This window comes from Sinocyclocheilus anshuiensis, unplaced genomic scaffold, assembly GCF_001515605.1.
Source record: "Sinocyclocheilus anshuiensis isolate Anshui unplaced genomic scaffold, SAMN03320099.WGS_v1.1 scaffold477, whole genome shotgun sequence".
Classification (NCBI taxonomy): domain Eukaryota; kingdom Metazoa; phylum Chordata; class Actinopteri; order Cypriniformes; family Cyprinidae; genus Sinocyclocheilus; species Sinocyclocheilus anshuiensis.
This window is the reverse complement of record NW_015536549.1, coordinates 3,205,657-3,223,593: the sequence shown is the minus strand read 5'-3', so window position 1 is coordinate 3,223,593 and position 17,937 is coordinate 3,205,657. Positions and strand designations below refer to the sequence as shown.

The 17,937-nt window shown below is 38.2% G+C and overlaps 1 protein-coding gene across 2 annotated transcripts in view; it reads right to left on the bottom strand.

The window, feature by feature from the left end:
• The window catches only part of LOC107699984 (TGF-beta-activated kinase 1 and MAP3K7-binding protein 3-like), a 24,990-nt gene that overhangs the window by 1,468 nt on the left and 5,585 nt on the right, over window positions 1–17,937 (bottom strand). The window contains exons 1-6 of one of the 2 annotated variants that reach the window (XM_016501458.1): window positions 16,465–16,546; window positions 5,437–5,605; window positions 2,849–4,001; window positions 1,725–1,885; window positions 1,042–1,135; window positions 825–896 (exon numbers count right to left, since the gene is read on the bottom strand). In XM_016501458.1, the coding sequence (XP_016356944.1) occupies window positions 825–896; window positions 1,042–1,135; window positions 1,725–1,885; window positions 2,849–4,001; window positions 5,437–5,538 (1,582 nt within the window). In that variant the 5' untranslated portion in view covers window positions 5,539–5,605; window positions 16,465–16,546. Of the gene's footprint in view, window positions 1–824; window positions 897–1,041; window positions 1,136–1,724; window positions 1,886–2,848; window positions 4,002–5,436; window positions 5,606–16,464; window positions 16,547–17,937 lie in introns of those variants that run through there. The other variant, XM_016501450.1, reaches the window with a different exon arrangement.

The window sequence follows — 17,937 nt, the reverse complement described above, 5'->3', positions numbered from 1 at the left end:
TATGGGCCTTGGAAAAAGCTAAATGAGTTTATTGTGCTTTGGCTACAGTCGGTAGTTCTGGTGTGGATAAACAACCATGCATGTCACTTCTGCATGCTGCATCTTACTCTGTGAGATAAAGTGTCACTCTTTTCACAGCTTTTGCCAGCTCTGAGACACTTTCACAGTGTTTCTCCTGCTCTTTTTCTAGCAAAAACTCACTCATCACTAAATGAAAGCTTAAAGTGAAGACCCGATTATTTCAGGGGCCTTTTCACAAGTCTACAGTATGATTCAGTGGGCCATATAACACTTAATTATCAAGAAATTACTTACATTTAACAGTTTAACATACTTACCTGTTGATCAATACTTGCCTTAACCTTACACTTTTTTGTTTTATTTAGTAACTTTCAGGAGGGTGTTATATATATGCGTGTGTGTGTATATATATATATATAGTTTTGTTTTTACTTTTTAGGCCAAATATTTTCTCTTGCTGAAATGTTGAAGCATAATTAACTCATGTGGAAACCCCTTAAAATGACAGCGCTTTAGAGTAACGTCCTGGTTGTCATCTAACAATTATGGTAATTATGACACTGCATGAACACAGCATTCATTTGAAATGTTGAAAATGTATTAACATATATAGAAATTAATAACCAAAATTAATAAATGCTTTACAAGTATTTTTAATTGTTAGTTCATAATACCTAATGCATTTACTAATATTAATGAATTGAACCTTATTGTAAAGAATTACCAAAAAATAAAATAATGAATTAAATATGCAACATTGTGACAGTTGACTTAATAAAATTCAAAAATAATTGAATTCCCACCTCTTGGAGGTACAACAGGACCAGGCTGAATATTATCATAAAAGTTGTTCATGGTTCTCACGTCAAACTTGCCTAAAAAATAAATAAAAAAATAAGAGATGGATGAAGCAAATGGTAGTCATAATTATCAGCACAATTTCCAACAATCAGTGCAAACGTGCTAATGTTCAGTTCACACTGTGTGCCATAAAGATGAGTACATTCATGCTACTTTTACCTCGAGACTGCAGCAGGTCTGTCTCCTTCAAGGTGCAATCAATGTCAATCTGGAGCTGTCTGTTTTGCGACCGAATTCTGGTCATATCTTCAGGCTAAGAAATGTGAACGCACAAAGTACATGACTTTTTCACATTAACTGCACACATAAAAGCAGTTTATCACTGTTACTCTCTTCACAGTAGCTTGTTAAACTCAGAGGAAAGAGATTACGGTTGCACTGGATGGGTACATTATGTACAGCAGTTTAACCTTTGAAAAGAGATTCATTCAGTCTGTGAAGCATGCAGAATGAGCGAGAACCCGAATAAACAGATGTGAATCATTTCCACCCCATAGTATTTGCACATTCTGCACGTAGATTCTAGGTGTGTATGTTTTTTATATGCAAGGCTCATTTGGAGAATTTGATAAGGATTCATTTATTCTCTTTATTAGTGATGTAAAACAAGTGGGTGTGTGTTCCGCACTCTTTCAAAAAGATGCATTCACACACTATAAAAGCCTTGTTTTTTTTGTCTCTCTCTTACCCGAGTATAGTAAACCACAATACTATAAAACTGTGTATATACACAGTTTAAATAATTTTATTAAAAAATATATATAGTTTATAAAGCGAGGACTAGTTACTAGATTTTATTTTATTTTCCTGATAATGCCTTGTTTTTTTTGTCTCTCTCTTACCCGAGGGATCAGGCTGGTGCTGTTCACCCGTCTGAAGCGTCTCTGCAGGGCGTCAAATTCCATTTCATTCACTTCCGCCTTCAACTGCTCCAGTTTCTGCCGCTCCAGCATGAGTTCTTTCATCAAACGCTCCATCCGAGCACGCTGGTGCAGGAGCAGTGCTGAGGAGGAGACATACAGCATTAGACACAAGTATACAAGACTGAACACTTCCCCACATACACCCAACCCTGATGCATACAAACACCATAAACAGATGCAAAGGAGTTGCATGAACAGCTTATTCTGGACAGGAAATTACCACTTTGACAGGAAAGAGTTATCTGATCAACCCAAGCATAGTTATTTTTCTTCTTCTTCTTCCATGAATGATGTATAAAGATACATCTGCTTCACTGGATATTAACTGCCTAAAAAAATAAAACTGTGTATATACACAGTTTAAATAATTTTATTAAAAAATATATATAGTTTATAAAGCGAGGACTAGTTACTAGATTTTATTTTATTTTCCTGATAATTTTAAACAGGACTTTATCAAGTTTCTCAGCATTCAGTTAAAAATATGTGTTCCTTGACTCCTGGAAAAAGCCAGACATAAATAACTTAAGCCAGCCCGAATAAATAAATATTTTATTATATTTATTCATACATATGCATACATACTAGGGCTGTGGGGTATAGCAAAACATTTATTTAAATATTTTTCCAAATTTTGATGATATTTAATATATATTGATAATTGAATTTTCTCTCAAAAAATGTTACAAATATACACAATATTCACTAATTTTATATCATCAGCAAAGATACTGCAATAATATTGCTAATATTTACAGTATCGCCAAGCCCTCATACATACATACATACATATATACACACTACTACCATTTAAAAGTTTGGGGTTGGCAAGATTTTGGATTTTGTAATGTTTTTAATTACAATTAACAATTAAATTTTTTTTAATGTAATTCCTGTGATGGCAAAACTGAATTTTCATGCATTTACTGTCCATTTTTAATGCATCCTTGCTGAATAAAAAAACCTGAATTAATAATAATAAAAAATTATATATATATATTTTATATACATACACATGAGGTGTTACATAAGCAGATTCATACCTTGAGTATATGCATAGTCATCCGAGCCGGAGCTGAATCGTCTAGGCATGCGGTTGATCTGACTGGAGATGTTCCCTGGCAGGGCAGAGATGGGCAGGATCGGAGGAGGTGCACCGTGGCGCTCGCCCTGGTCCACTATATTGAGGAGGGATTCTGTCTCAACTGGTGGAGAACTTGAGGAACGCTGTGCCTGTCCAGGGGACACTTTGATCTTGATGAACGCAGAGGTGGCCGGCTGAGGAGAGGATGCGGGCCGGGGCCTTGCCACACCCTGGTGGACATACATTCCTTGATGAATGGAGGCCCCGGTCATACTAATGGCCCGGGACGGGGAGCTTGGGGAAGGGCTGGTGGCCATATAGAGCGTTCCCTGCGGAGCATGTACAGGGGAGTTGCTCCGTGGTCGTTGTCCCTCCAGTGTGATCTCTATATGGTTCTTCATAGGGCATTTGGAGGACATAAAAGGCCTGTGGGAAACTGGCGTCTGCTGGTAGGACAGCCCAGGGAGGGTGGGGGGACTTATGGGCAGAAACACCTGGGGCGGCTGCTGGACCTGATGTTGGGGAGAGCTGTACGGGGATGGGTATGTCGGAGTAGCGTAAGGAGACTGCTGGTACACAGATGTCCCAGATGAGGACCAGGGAGTGGGTTGAGGACTTTGAGACGGTGAGGGACGCATGTACACGGTGTTTCCACTGTTACAATAGGCACCAGGGGGTATCTGCAGTGCTTGTGGGGCAGAGGGGATGTTCTGGGATAGGGTAACTGTTATGGGAGTCATGTAACGTGGGACAGGGTGGTATGTGGGCGACATGCCCTGGATGCTGGGTGGAGGGGTGGTGATGTTCGAGCGTCCTTGATCGTTCATGAAGAAGGGGTTGAAGCCGGGTGATGGCGCCATAGCAGCGGGGGCGGAGAGGGGCTCAGGGAAACCACTTCGAGGATGCTCAATGTGCCCGTCGCTGGAACTGTGGACCAAAGCTCGGCCACCAGCATTATTTTTAGCCCCTTCAGTAGCAGGGTAACCCACACTAATGCGCAGCATGTGGTTCCGGTTTAAGTGCAAGTCATCTGGGCTGTGGTACTCCTCATACAGGTATCTATTACTCTCCTGAGCCAGCAGATGGCAGCAGAGGTCCAGGTTATTGTTGTTCTGAAGAGGAAATGGAAGACAATGAAGTAAACATGTTCTTGCACCTGATGCCACTCTGATACACTCAGTAATGGCATTCAGCCAGAAAGACAGCAAAAAGTATTACTGATAAAACTTAACACTCACTGCACATCATTATAATACGGTATACATATGCCATAGTTCAAAAATTTGGGGTCAGTAAGATTGTTTTTAAAAGAAATTAATATTTGTGTTAAGCAGAAATGCATTAAATTAAACAAAATTGACAGTGCAGTGCAAAAGATTTATATTTAAATAAATGCTGCACTTTTATTTCTATTCAACAAATACTGAACAAAAAATGCATCATATTTCCACAAATATAACAACTGTTTTTAACCAATAATAATAATAAATGTTTCTTGAGCATCAAATCAACATATTATAATGATTTCTGAAGGATCATGTGATACTGAAGACTGGAGTAATGGCTGCTAAAAAAATTAGCTTTGCCATCACAGGAATTAATTATATTTAATAAATTATTATATTAAAATTGAAAACAGTTCATTTCAATTATAATAATATTTCACAGTATTTCTGTATTTTTTATCAAATACATTCAGCCTTGGTGAGCTTAAGAGACTTCCCAAAACATTACAAAATCTTACCAACTGCAAACGTTTGAATGGTAGTGTACATGTGTCTCACAGTCAACCTACTTAAAAAGTTGATTTTCATAAGATCATTTGCAAAATGTGTGTAAAATGTTTGAGTTGGAGATGAATATGACATTCGAGGAAAAACATTTTTGATAAAGCAATGCCTCACCTTTCAAATTATGTCAATTTTATTACAACATTCAAACAATAAATCAGTAAATCACATCAATAAAAGATTAATAAAACAACTTGTGGACAACATGCCACCTGGCTTGACATTTATCCCAGGAAAGCCATTTTATGCCCATGGTTTGTTAGGCAGAAAGAAAGAAAACTCTGAAGAATATATAAATATACATGTTGTTAACTAAAACTAGATAAAGTGTGTGTGTATGTATATACACACATATATAATATATATATACCTGTATAAGGCAAGGTACCGGATATATTCAGTACTTTTAATAACATTCTCCCCTTGGTGCAACAAATGTGTCTAACTTCAAACCCATTTCTGTCCGTAGATTCACACCGCCTCCCACTGTACCACTTACTCCCTTTGTCACCACTCTTCAGCCACCCAATTTACATTTCTGAAATAAGAGGCTTCTCACAATATATATATATAACAAAAGAACATTTTCTCAAAAACAAGTTTTTACGACAGCCCTGTAGATGATAACTATTAAATTATAATGTTATAATTCCCATTTCATTTAAATGTGTTTCTGGGTAAAAATGGCTCAAATTGCTGGAGCAGGCCACACATTTTTAACATTCCATTTGTTTCAATTGTGACTGCTGGTTCTCACCTGAAGAAGGCACTGAGATACTACTTTCTCTGGAATCTCTGGGAAGCGCTGCTTGAGGTCCTGCAGTATGAGATAGTCCAGCTGAGGCCCTGCCTGCGCCATCCTGAGCCCAAAGAGAGAGTCACTGAGTCTGCAGCCAGGAGCGCAGCACCTGCTCTCCTCTCATCCCCTGATAACACACATGAATAACATCACATCAGAGCCACAGATTGAGTTTGACTACTCACAATGCACTGCCAACAAACTATCTTGGGGTGTTTGCAACAAATAGAAATCATTAAAGGGACAGTTCTGGTATCATTCACACACACTCATGTTGTTCCAAACCTGTAGGAGGTGACCAGAATGACAGGGTGAGTAAATGTTGACAGTCATTTTAGGCTGAACTATCCCTATAAAGACCTATATTTAACCCTTTAAAGCCTAGGTATCATTGGTACATTTCTTAAGGCCTCTAAATGATCAACATGATCAAAACTTTGCTAAAAGACCTGTTGTACACAATCTGCCACATGCCTTGTGATTGATTTTAGCAAGTAAAAGGTCTTTTAGTATAATTCCAAAATTGTCCACCTTTAGGTTGTGGTAAACTTGTCTTTTTGCCATGAAATGTTTTATATTTTATAAAGTAAATGTAAGAACTTTTATATTGTTAGTAACATTTCAAGATAAACATTTACTCGACTAAAGCAACTTTACCTGATTATGCATACAGCATAAAAAAATGCTGATAAAATATAAGCATCAAACATGATACAAGCTTTTGAGCAATATTTTTGTACAACACTTAGGCTAATTAGAGGTTGACCGACAGTGGATTTTACTGATACCAATAGCTAGGCTGGACCACACTTTCCGATACCGATTAATCAACCGATAGTTTTGAAAACAGATTCTGAACGAAATTTAAAATAGTGCTTTACTATAAAAAAAATTAATAAATAATATATATATATATATTGATAATTACAGTTAGTTCATAGTTCATTAACTAATGTTAACAGAAGAAACTTCAAAGTTTAAATGTGTTAGTAGATGTTGAAATGAACACACTAACTAGATGGCCATTTTTAAATATCTACACAAATGCCATAGCATTGACGTTACATACATATGGATATTGTATGGATACTCTCACACCTTAATTTGCTTCTATTCTAGAACACATGATGATTATCTAATCAAAATAACAAAATATGACAGTTGCACTACAGGCAAAAAGTGAAGCACCCCATGGATAACTCGCAGGCATCATGGATCGCGGCAGTCTAAAACAGTTTATTTAAATCACCAAACAGGCAAAAGTTCACTTGAAGAATGATCAAAAAGCAGCATAGATGTTCAGAGTTAAAAACAAAACAGCAAAACGGAAAGAAAAAGCGCAATCTATATTTTAGGTCTCTATATGCATACAGACTTTATTAGAGCCACATATCAGATTGCTTTCTCATGTCACAGCTTTAAATCCGCAACTTTGCTGGCTAACAAATGCATTCATGTGACCAGCAGGATATAAACTAAAGCAAATAGATGGTAACAATCGTGACATTAACCCTCTGGGATTTGAGGGGGTTTTGGGGCCCTGGAGAAGTTTTGACATGCCCTGACATTTGTGCTTTTTTCAGTATCAAGTCTGATTACACTGTATTCAGCACAAACTGTGCTACAGTAATATGTAAGCAACATGAATGTACATGTTTTTAAGAAAGCAACATTTATGTGTGGTTGGTTAGTGAAAAAATAATAATTTTTAAGTCACTGACATAAGGCCATAAAACACATACAGAACATTTGTTCAGAAGACTTTGAGAACTGGGTGTGGTAGACTAGAGTTTTTGCTATAAAATGAGGTGAAAATCATCCTGCCCTCTCATTCACAAAAAAACAACAAAAAAAACTATATATTGATCTAACTTTTGTAAGACATGTTTTGTGTTAGAAAGACCGTATGTGAGGGAGTGACAATGGCCATGAATATTTAGTGATTCACACCTGAGAGACCAAGGTCCCCTTCCCTAATTGCCCACCAGTGCAACTGTGAATGTGAGGCAGGTAAGAAAGAATGTGAGGAGAGTAAAATAATGGGGGTTTTGATTATTTGTATTTTATTTACAACACAGTATAATCAAAATATACACAGTGAATGTCAAAGACACATTATTAAGCACACTGATCTAAACACATAGACTTGAACAGTAACACACCTTTGTGCCATTGCTGGAAACTGTTGAAACAAGTAAACCATACCTGGTATTTCCAATCTGTTTGCTGCTTCTTTCCATGGAGAAAAAAAGCAAGAAAAAAAAAACAGCCACATCATCAGTAGTCATGTAGCTTATTTTACCATATTTGTGTAGAATATCATCCCAATGTAGTTGAACAGCTTCTGATGGTGGTACAGCTCTCTGAGTCTTCAAGGTATCTGGTTACTAAAAAATAAATACATAAATACAAATATTAAAAAACAATTACAATCTGGTAGCATGTTGATATCTTTAGCAACTATATTATTACATTAGCAATCACTAATATTGCCTACTCATGACTCCTAAAAAAAACCCCCAAAAAAACATGATTTTGTAGTCATAAACACAAGCATGTTTTGTATGTATTATACAATACAAAAACATTTTATTTCTGAGAAACTAAATAATTATTTTTAAGCACGTTATAAACCTCTACATTCGCAAACAGAGTATTTCACACTAAAGATTGGTCTTAAAGGGTTAGTTCACCCAATAATGAAAATTCTGTCATTAATTACTCACCCTTATGTTGTTCCAAACCCGTAAGACCTCCGTTCATCTTCGGAACACAAATTAAGATATTTTTGATGCATTCTGACAGCTCTCTGACCCTCCCATAGTCAGCAAGGGTACTACCACGATCAACGTCCTGAAACGTAGCCAGGAGATCGGTAAAATAATCCATGTGACATCAGGGGTTCAAACGAAATATTACGAAGCTACGAGAATACTTTTTGTGCACAAAAGAAAAAAATAACGACTTTATTCAACAATTCGTCTCCTCCGCATCACCCTAGCGCCATTTTGGAGAGTATCCACTGAACGCAAACAGCGTATGTTGTTCTGTGTCAGCCACACCACACGGATACGTTATTTTCGTTCAAATCAAAGCACAAACAACGTAGAAATTGACGAATTGTTGAATAAAGTCGTTATTTTTTTCTTTTGTGCACAAAAAGTATTCTCGTAGCTTCGTAATATTACAGTTGAACCCCTGATGTCACATGGATCATGGTAGTACCCTTGCTGTCAATGGGAGGGTCAGAGAGCTGTCAGATTCCATCAAAAATATCTTAATTTGTGTTCCGAAGATGAACGGAGGTCTTACGGGTTTGGAACGACATGAGAGTGAGTAATTAATGACAGAGGTCAGAGAGCTGTCAGATTCCATCAAAAATATCTTAAATTGTGTTCCGAAGATGAACGGAGGTCTTACGGGTTTGGAACGACATGAGGGTGAGTAATTAATGACAGAATTTTCATTTTTAGGTGAACTATCCCTTTAACATTCTTAGACTCTAACATTCAAAGTGTTACAGTGTAAATCCTCGTATTATTTTATATCGTATTGTTTTATATTTTATATAACATTAAAAACATCCTAGCGTCGTGAGTGTTCCGCCCATCGAGTGTATTTTTGAGTTTTTGCTTGGGACTCTTATTTTGAAAATTATCTGACTAATCAAGAGAGCAGCCATCTTAGTGCAGTTTTGCTCAGCTCTCTCAAGCATTACGCTCCATGTGATTGCTGCTACAGTTTTCTGTAATGTTCATGCCTTCGAAAGCATTGTCAGTAAGTAATCTTTTGTAAAATGTGTAAATTAAGAACATTTTCTTTATTTCCTATGCTGTATTTGTAACAATTAAGTGTTGTTATATACACTAATTCTTCTAAGTGCTGAAACGGTTAATTCTGCTTTTTCAGCCTTTACATGTGAATATGTTTTGCATTCTGTTTACTAATAGCACTTTATTCCTGTATTGTTTTTTGATAGTTTCACTCTCATTCAATGCACATTGGAGTAAAAATAAGGAGTTTTGGAAACTATACCCTGGCTCCAGTCTTTGTTTGAATGGAGTTTGGCTTGCTGCTGAATTGTTTTCACACATATGGAAACACACGAGGAGAGCAGTACAGTGAAATGACACAAACTGGCTGGCTGAACATCCTGACAGGATCATACAGCAGCAAGTAGCGAGCATCATGGCTGAAAGGTATCCAAAAGACCCCACACGAGGAAAGACACAAAGTAAAAATAACAGAACATCTGACAAAGCCTCTAAAAGTTCCATAAGAACTTCAAGATCCTCAAACAAGAGAAATGGATTTCTCAAGGCTCCAAGTACAAAGAAGAGTTTGGTGTTTCTTACCCTCCTTTCTCGTTCTTTACTCAGTTCATTTGCAATCACGCTAAAACACGCAACGATCCCAGCTTTGCTTTTTCCAGTAGTTGTCATACACTGTATGAAAGACTCCCTCAAAGACGCACTAGTATCAAGCATCGCATGATGCACCTCAAGACAAAATGCCTTCTAAAGATGACCCAGCAAAATATTGTCCCATCCACAATAAACCCCACCCTTTAAGGAAATGTAGAGGCTTCAGACTGAAGACAATCGATGAATGAAAAGCTTATTTGAAAGAGCAAGGGATCTGCTTCAGGTGCTGCTCATCATCATCACATTTTGCTCGTGATTGCAAAACTACTCTAAAGTGTGATGAGTGCAACAGCGACCGTCATAATTCAGCCCTGCATCCCGGTCCACCCTCATGGATGCACAAAATTCAAAGTTCTTCATTACAGCATGGCGGGGAGGATGAGGAAGAAATTCCAAAGACTCAAGAGGTGAGCTCTCTTTGCACTGAAGTGTGTCACGGCCTTTCAATGAAATCTTGTTCTAAAATATGTCTTGTCAAAGTGTTTCCAGAGGGACTCCCTGAGAAGGCTGTTAAGATGTATGCTATGCTTGATGATCAGAGCAACAGATCTCTGGCCAGGTCAAAGTTTTTCGATCTGTTCAACATAAATAGCAAAGCATCTCCTTACAGCTTAAAGACATGTGCTGGATTGATTGACTGTTCAGGAAGAAAAGCAAGCGGCTATCGGATTGAGGCAGCAAATGGTGGAATTAGTCTCGCACTTCCAACGTTAATTGAATGTGATGAAATACCCGACAACCGTGATGAAATTCCAACACCTGATGCTGCTCTCCATCAACCTCACCTCAAGCATATTGCTCCTGAAATTCCAGCTCTGGATTCTGAAGCCCACATCCTCCTGCTGCTTGGGCGAGACATACTCAGAGCTCATAAGGTGAGAGAACAGATTAATGGCCCACACAACACACCTTTTGGCCAAAAACTAGACCTAGGATGGGTTCTGGTTGGTGAAGTATGCCTAGGAGATGTGCACAAGCCCATTGTTTCCAGTTTCAAGATCAATATATTAGAAAATGGAAGACCCTCACTGTTTATTCCTTGCACAAGTCATGTACATGTCAAAGAAAAGGTCAACAACAATTTAACTCCGTATACAGCTCATGACTTTGAAACCCACTGGAAAATAAGCAAAGACAACCTAGGCAAGACTATATTTAAAAGAACAGAGAACGACAGTAAGCCTGCACTCTCCATCGAGGATGAAGTCTTACTAAAGACTATGGACAGAGAAGTTTTCCAGGATGATTCCAACAGTTGGGTGGCACCTCTTCCTTTTAGGTCTCCAAGGCCAGTTCTTCCAACCAACAGAGATCAAGCTTTAAGCCGCCTCTCTTCCTTACGACGTACCCTAGAACGAAAGCCAGATATGAAAGAACAGTTTGTAACTTTCATGCAAAAGCTGTTCGACAATGATCATGCAGAACGTGCAACTCCACTACCAGAGGGAAAAGAGTGCTGGTTCTTACCCCTATTCGGAGTCTATCACCCAAAAAAACCCGATCAAATCAGGGTAGTGTTCGACTCCAGCGCACAGCATGAAGGTATCTCTCTCAATAACATACTCCTCACTGGACCAGATCTTAATAACAGCCTCATTGGTGTTCTGATGCGTTTCAGGAAAGAGTCACCACCCCCAGCAGGAAACTTCTCGCAGTAAGACATTTACAAACACCAGTGGCGACAAGTACAGAGCCTAGCCAACCAATTCTGGTGTCGCTGGAAACAGGAATATCTTCAAACACTGCAAGTGCGGCGCAAATGGCAGGAACCATACCCAAACATCCAGGAGGGCGACATAGTACTACTAAGGGACAAACAGGCAGTCCGAAATGAATGGCCCATGCCACTAGTCACAAGTGTTTTCCCTGGTAAAGACGGAAATGTTCGCAAGGTTGAACTTAAAGTGACTAAAGAAGGGTCCAGCAAAACTTTCCTAAGGCCTGTATCTGAAATCATTCTCCTGCTAAGAAAATAAGAAAATGCCTTTGAACAATTTGTTACAGATGACATCTTTATAGATGTCAGGCGGGGAGTGTTCCGCCCATCGAGTGTATTTTATGTACTTTGAGTTTTTGCTTGGGACTCTTATTTTGAAATTTATCTGACTAATCAAGAGAGCAGCCATCTTAGTGCAGTTTTGCTCAGCTCTCTCAAGCATTACGCTCCATGTGATTGCTGCTACAGTTTTCTGTAATGTTCATGCCTTCGAAAGCATTGTCAGTAAGTAATCTTTTGTAAAATGTGTAAATTAAGAACATTTTCTTTATTTCCTATGCTGTATTTGTAACAATTAAGTGTTGTTACAAACACTAATTCTTCTAAGTGCTGAAACAGTTAATTCTGCCTTTTCAGCCTTTATATGTGAATATGTTTTGCATTCTGTTTACTAATAGCACTTTATTCCTGTATTGTTTTTGATAGTTTCACTCTCATTCAATGCATATTGGAGTAAAAATAAGGAGTTTTGGAAACTATACCCTGGCTCCAGTCTTTGTTTGAATGGAGTTTGGCTTGCTGCTGAATTGTGTTCACAGATATGGAAACACACGAGGAGAGCAGTACAGTGAGACACAATGAAACGTAACATTTTAAAATGCTTCACTTGATTTCATACATTTAGTCAGGAATTATAGTTTGATAAAAGTGTAACTAGTAAAATGTGTACAAGTTATGTCACAATAACACAATAACTAATGCAAGTATTAAAAAATTACTTACTCATCAGAAATGATCTCCTCCGCTGCTCAAGCCTCATGTTGCATTATGTTCTTCTTCTGAGGTAAATTCTTGCTTATTCCTCACAGCGTTTCTTCTTCCAGAAACGAAAAGTAGCCGAGATGAACTTGATTAACCTTCACGCTTTGTTTACGGAGGTGATGTGGGCGTTTGTTCGTCTCACGTGGATGATTATTCTATGAATGGCTCATGCTGCGCATGGGTGTGATCACATTACAGATAATGAGCTCAGATGGGAAAGACTGGACCTCGCGTTGGTTTCACATGGATTGGGCTGTCGCGATAACTGTAATAATCGTAATACTGCGCTATTGATTAGCCAACCACAGAGGAATGCAAGAACCGCAGCATGTTTTCTTTTTTTCGTAAGGTTACGCCTTTCTCGTTTTACACTTCATGCATGTGTACTGAATATTAAATAAGGGTGCTTTCACACCTGGCCTGTTGTTTCAGAACCTGGCGCGTTTCCCCCCTTAGCTTGGTTCGTTTGGGCAAATGTGAACACGGCAATCGCACTCGGATCCGCGCCAAAACAATCGGTCCGAGATCGCCTGAACGAGGTGGTCTCGGCTCGATTGAAAACAAACTCTGGAGCAGTTCTGTTGTAGTGAGAAAGCAATCCGATCCAACGGACCAGGCTAGATCACAATTTATGATGGGTAATTATGTAAGTTCCGTGAAAAGCATTAGCTTTGTTGTCTAACGGACCAATGAACCAGGCTATATCACAATGTATAATGTGTAATTACGCAAGTTCCGTGAAAAGCATTAGCTTTGTTGTTTTGCTAATACCTCAAAATGAACCTGTGAATGTCTGTTGGTGAGCACATCTTTGCCATTCAAAATCAAATCGCACTTTTTTTATTTTATAATGCCGTCTTATTGCTCTTCTTTGTAGTAGGTGCATTTTAAAAATCTTTTCCCAATCAATCCTGGACTCCTGCTCAAAATGATAAATGATTATAACGGCAGCTACAAAAAACAACAACAACAACAAGCCGGCGAAGCCGTTATCGTTCCATCCTGACGGATGACATGCGTGACAGCTAAGTGGAATCCCGGAAAATAAATCGTGGAATATTGACCAATGAGAGAACAGTTTACTCGTGCGTGACTTGTATTAACAAATTTGGTCCGTTTAGAAACTTTGCCCTGTGAAAGCCAACCGCACCAAGAATAAAAAGCAACACTGTAATCATTTTAATCCCTGTTTCGGAACAAAGCAATCGAGCTACAGGTGTGAAAACACCCTAAAACAACCCACAGCAACTGTGTAAAAAGTAGCACAATTTTGGGACTTGGCAACCCTGATATTAGACAATATACCACTATAGTGAGGTATATAGCACTAGGTGAATCAAAACAGATTTTCTATCAGAGTGGCTTAACTCACTTAACATAATGACACAATCAATGGCTCAATAGCTAGGAGTAGCTGTTTGTCAAACAGTGGAAAACTGGGTGAGTGTTTTTTTGTTTTTTTTTTGCAATTATTCTATCAAAATGCACACATTTCACTTTTCATGTTATACAACAACCAAAGATGAAAGTTTATCTGTCAAACTGTACTTCAACTACTTGTTAAACTATTTCACTTACAAGAAGTGTGGTTAATTATATTGAATGTCTACTTGTAAAGTATGTTTTTAAAAACCTGTTTTTGCAGATAATGTAATATTCATGAAATAAAAGAGACACTTTATGATTGTTTCTAAACAAACTTAAGTAGACTTTTACAAAGTGCCTACACCAAGAATAAAAAGCAACATTGTAATAATTTTAATCCCTGTTTCGGAACAAAGCAATCGATCTACAGGTGTGAAAGCACCCTAAGTTAGTAATTATAATGTGTACCATGCTGATTTGCACTAAGGCTCCATAGTGTTCAAATGATTTCAACAGTGCGTTTCATTACATCTCTCTTTGAATGAATCAGCGTTTTTGAATGTGCAGGTGAATGAATGGTTTAAAGACTCAAAGACAATCCCTTGCCACCACCTTGTGGTGTAACAATGTAGCCACAATGACTGACAGCCCATCTAGAACGCGCAGGTGAAATATCTGCAAAAAGTCTCTTGACCAGTCAGATTAGAGGATCAGAACTGTTACACATAGAGGCTAACAATTAATAGCCCAATGGTCTTATGGACCCTATTCACAAGGCTGATGATGTGCTTTGAAAGTCATGAAAACACAATCATGGAGTTTATCTTTTGCTATTTGAGCAAATGGGAATGCAAAAAAATATATTTTCGGTAGTCTCCCATTCACTGCTATAGAAGTTTATGACGACTATGACGACTTCTGCTGCTGAGAAACCTGGAAATGTCAGGTTTATGTTCTGTAATTTTGACATTCTCTTCTGTTTACTTCACTTCCTGTATCAATGCCCTATTTAATTTCGGTTTCATTGGTTTCTGAATAATGACCTCGTTACATCGTATAACACACTCTCACACACACATAAAGATATATATATATATATATATATATACAGTGGTGTGAATGAGTCGTCGTTGTGCTCTTGGAGTAATTTTGGTTGGCCGGCAACTCCTGGGAAGGTTCACCATTGTTCCAAGTTTTCTCAATTTGTGGATAATGGCTCTGACCATGGTTCGCTGGAGTCCCAAAGCCTTAGAAATGGCTTCATAACCCTTTCCAGACTGATACATGTCAACTGTTTTGATTCTCATTTGTTCTTGAATTTCTTTAGATCGCGGCATAATGTGTTGCTATTTAAGCATGCTTCACTTTGTCAGACAGGTTCTATTTAAGTGATTTCTTGATTCAACAGGTCTGGCAGTAATCAGGCCTGGGTGTGGCTAGTGAAATTTAACTGAGCTTTCTAAAATAATGTGGTTAATTGCAGTTCTTTCATGATTTAACAGGAGGGGGCAATTAATTTTTCACGTAGGGCCACGTAGGTTTGGACAGCTTTTTTCCCTTAATAAATGAAATCATCATTTAAAAACTGCATTTTGTATTTACTTTCATTATCTTTGTGTAATATTTAAATTTGTTTGATGATCTGAAACATTAAAGAGTGACAAACATGCAAAAAAATAAGAAATCAGGAAGGGGGCCAACACTTTTTCACACCACTGTATATATAGAAAGCTTGAAGTGTCTAATTTTAGATGAAGTAATTCATATTGAAAACAAATATTCTCTGATAAAGTAATCTGTATGTAGGGCTGTCGAGGTGAAGGAATTTCCCTTGCGGTCATTCGGAGTGGCCCAATAGCGTGATATGCGGTATTATCGCCATATGTGTCACCCCTACATACGGATTACTTTATCAGAGAATTATTTGTTTTCAATATGAATTACTTCATCTAAAATTAGACACTTCAAAATTTCTATAGATGTATTTCTCATGTCTGTGTGTCAAGTATTCGCTGAGTTTTGGTTCATTTTTGTGACGCGTTTCAGAAAGAAGTTCACGGAGATCGAGACGGCAGAAAGCGCACCCTGTATTTCCTTTATTTTACAAAAGCACAGCGTTTTGTTATTATGAGTGTACTCAAAAGTAGACCCTGTACATATTTGAATGATGTGTTGCTCTTTTCTGTACGATCAAAAATCGGCGTTATCAAGAAAAGATGTGCCGGCGCGTCTGCCGACCCCAGAGGGTTTTAAGCATTTGTGTCAGACTTGCGTGTTTTGGTCACATTGTTTTAACCATTTGAGGTGCTGCTAATGTTTGAGTCCTCTTAGCCTCTCATACATACTGCTGTCCTTTCTCCACTAATGCAGCATCTAGTCAACAAATGAATTACTTAGTAATGATATGAAAACATGCACTACAGTATAATGTGTACACACCGTTTAGTTGTCGAAGTTTTAAATCCCCATCTGAAGTGTCCCGCTCTGTGCAGCGCCCAGAATCAGAATCTGAATCAGAAAGAGCTTTATTGCCAAGTGTTTACGCACTCAAGGAATTCGTCTTGGTGTCAGGAGCTTCCAGTACAGAAAGTACAGACATAGTGCAGACATACATATAATTTACAGTAATAAATTGAAATAAAAAAACACTAATAATAAAGAGAATAGACAATAAATAAAAATATAATATGGTCATAAAATACAGAGAAAAAGAAAATATCAATAGACAGAATTGTGAATGTGCATATGCGCCATTTACAGATGAAAAGTGTTGACAAGTTATTTACAGATGTACAGTCCTGAGATGTGTTATGCATTGTTCAAGTGGAATATGGCCTGGCGGGAAAGCTGTTTGTGTGTTTGGCTGTTTTGGTGCTCAATGCTCTGTAGCGCCGGCCAGAGGGCAAACAGTTCAAAGAGGAAGTGTGCTGGGTGTGAGGGGTCCAGAGTGATTTTACCAGCGCTTTTCCAACACTCTGGAGGTGTAAAGTTCTTGGAGGTTAGGCAGGGGGCACCAATAATCCTCTCAGCAGTCCTGACTGTCCGTTGTAGTCTCCTGATGTCTGATTTGGTAGCTGAGCCAAACCAAACAGTTATAGATGAACACAGGACAGACTCAATGACGGCCGAGTGGAACTGTGTGAGCAGCTCCTGTGGCAGGTTGAACTTCCTCAGCTGGCGAAGGAAATACAGCCTCTGCTGGTCCTTGTTAACAATAGAGTCAATGTGAATGTCCCACTTCAGGTCCTGTGAGATGGTGGTGCGCAGGAACTTGAATGACTCCACTGCAGCCACAGTGCTATTCATGATGGTGTGTGTGTGTATGGAGGGGGGTTGCAGGGGGGTTTCTCCTGAAGTCCACTATCATCTCCACTGTTGTGAGCGTGTTGAGCTCCAGGTTGTTAAGACTGCACCAGACAGCCAACTGCTTAACCTCTTGTCTGTAAGCAGACTCCTCACCATCTGAGATGAGGCCGATGATTGTAGTGGTTATGGCTGCACGATTATGACAAAAATCATAATTGTCGATTATTCCCTTGAAATTGTAATTGCGATTATTAATTACGATTATCACAACTGACATTGAATGATGTTATATCATTGTTTGAAGCAACCACATGCCATATTTTTAAAACCCTCAAACTGAAAAACCTTTATTGCTTTTCTATAGTATTAAGCCTCAAATGGCGTCTATTCATTGGATTGGTTTCTTCTTTAAATAAAAAAAGGTAAAATATGCATGGTATTATAATGTCATATTAAAACTAAAATTAAACCAATGGATAAACCCTTAAAATAACTTTTAGAAAGAAAAAAAAACAGATCTTAAGCACACAGAATAACATAAGTGGACTTTGAACGATTAATTGCCGCTTTGAACGATTACGTAATTGTGGCATCCATAATTGTAAT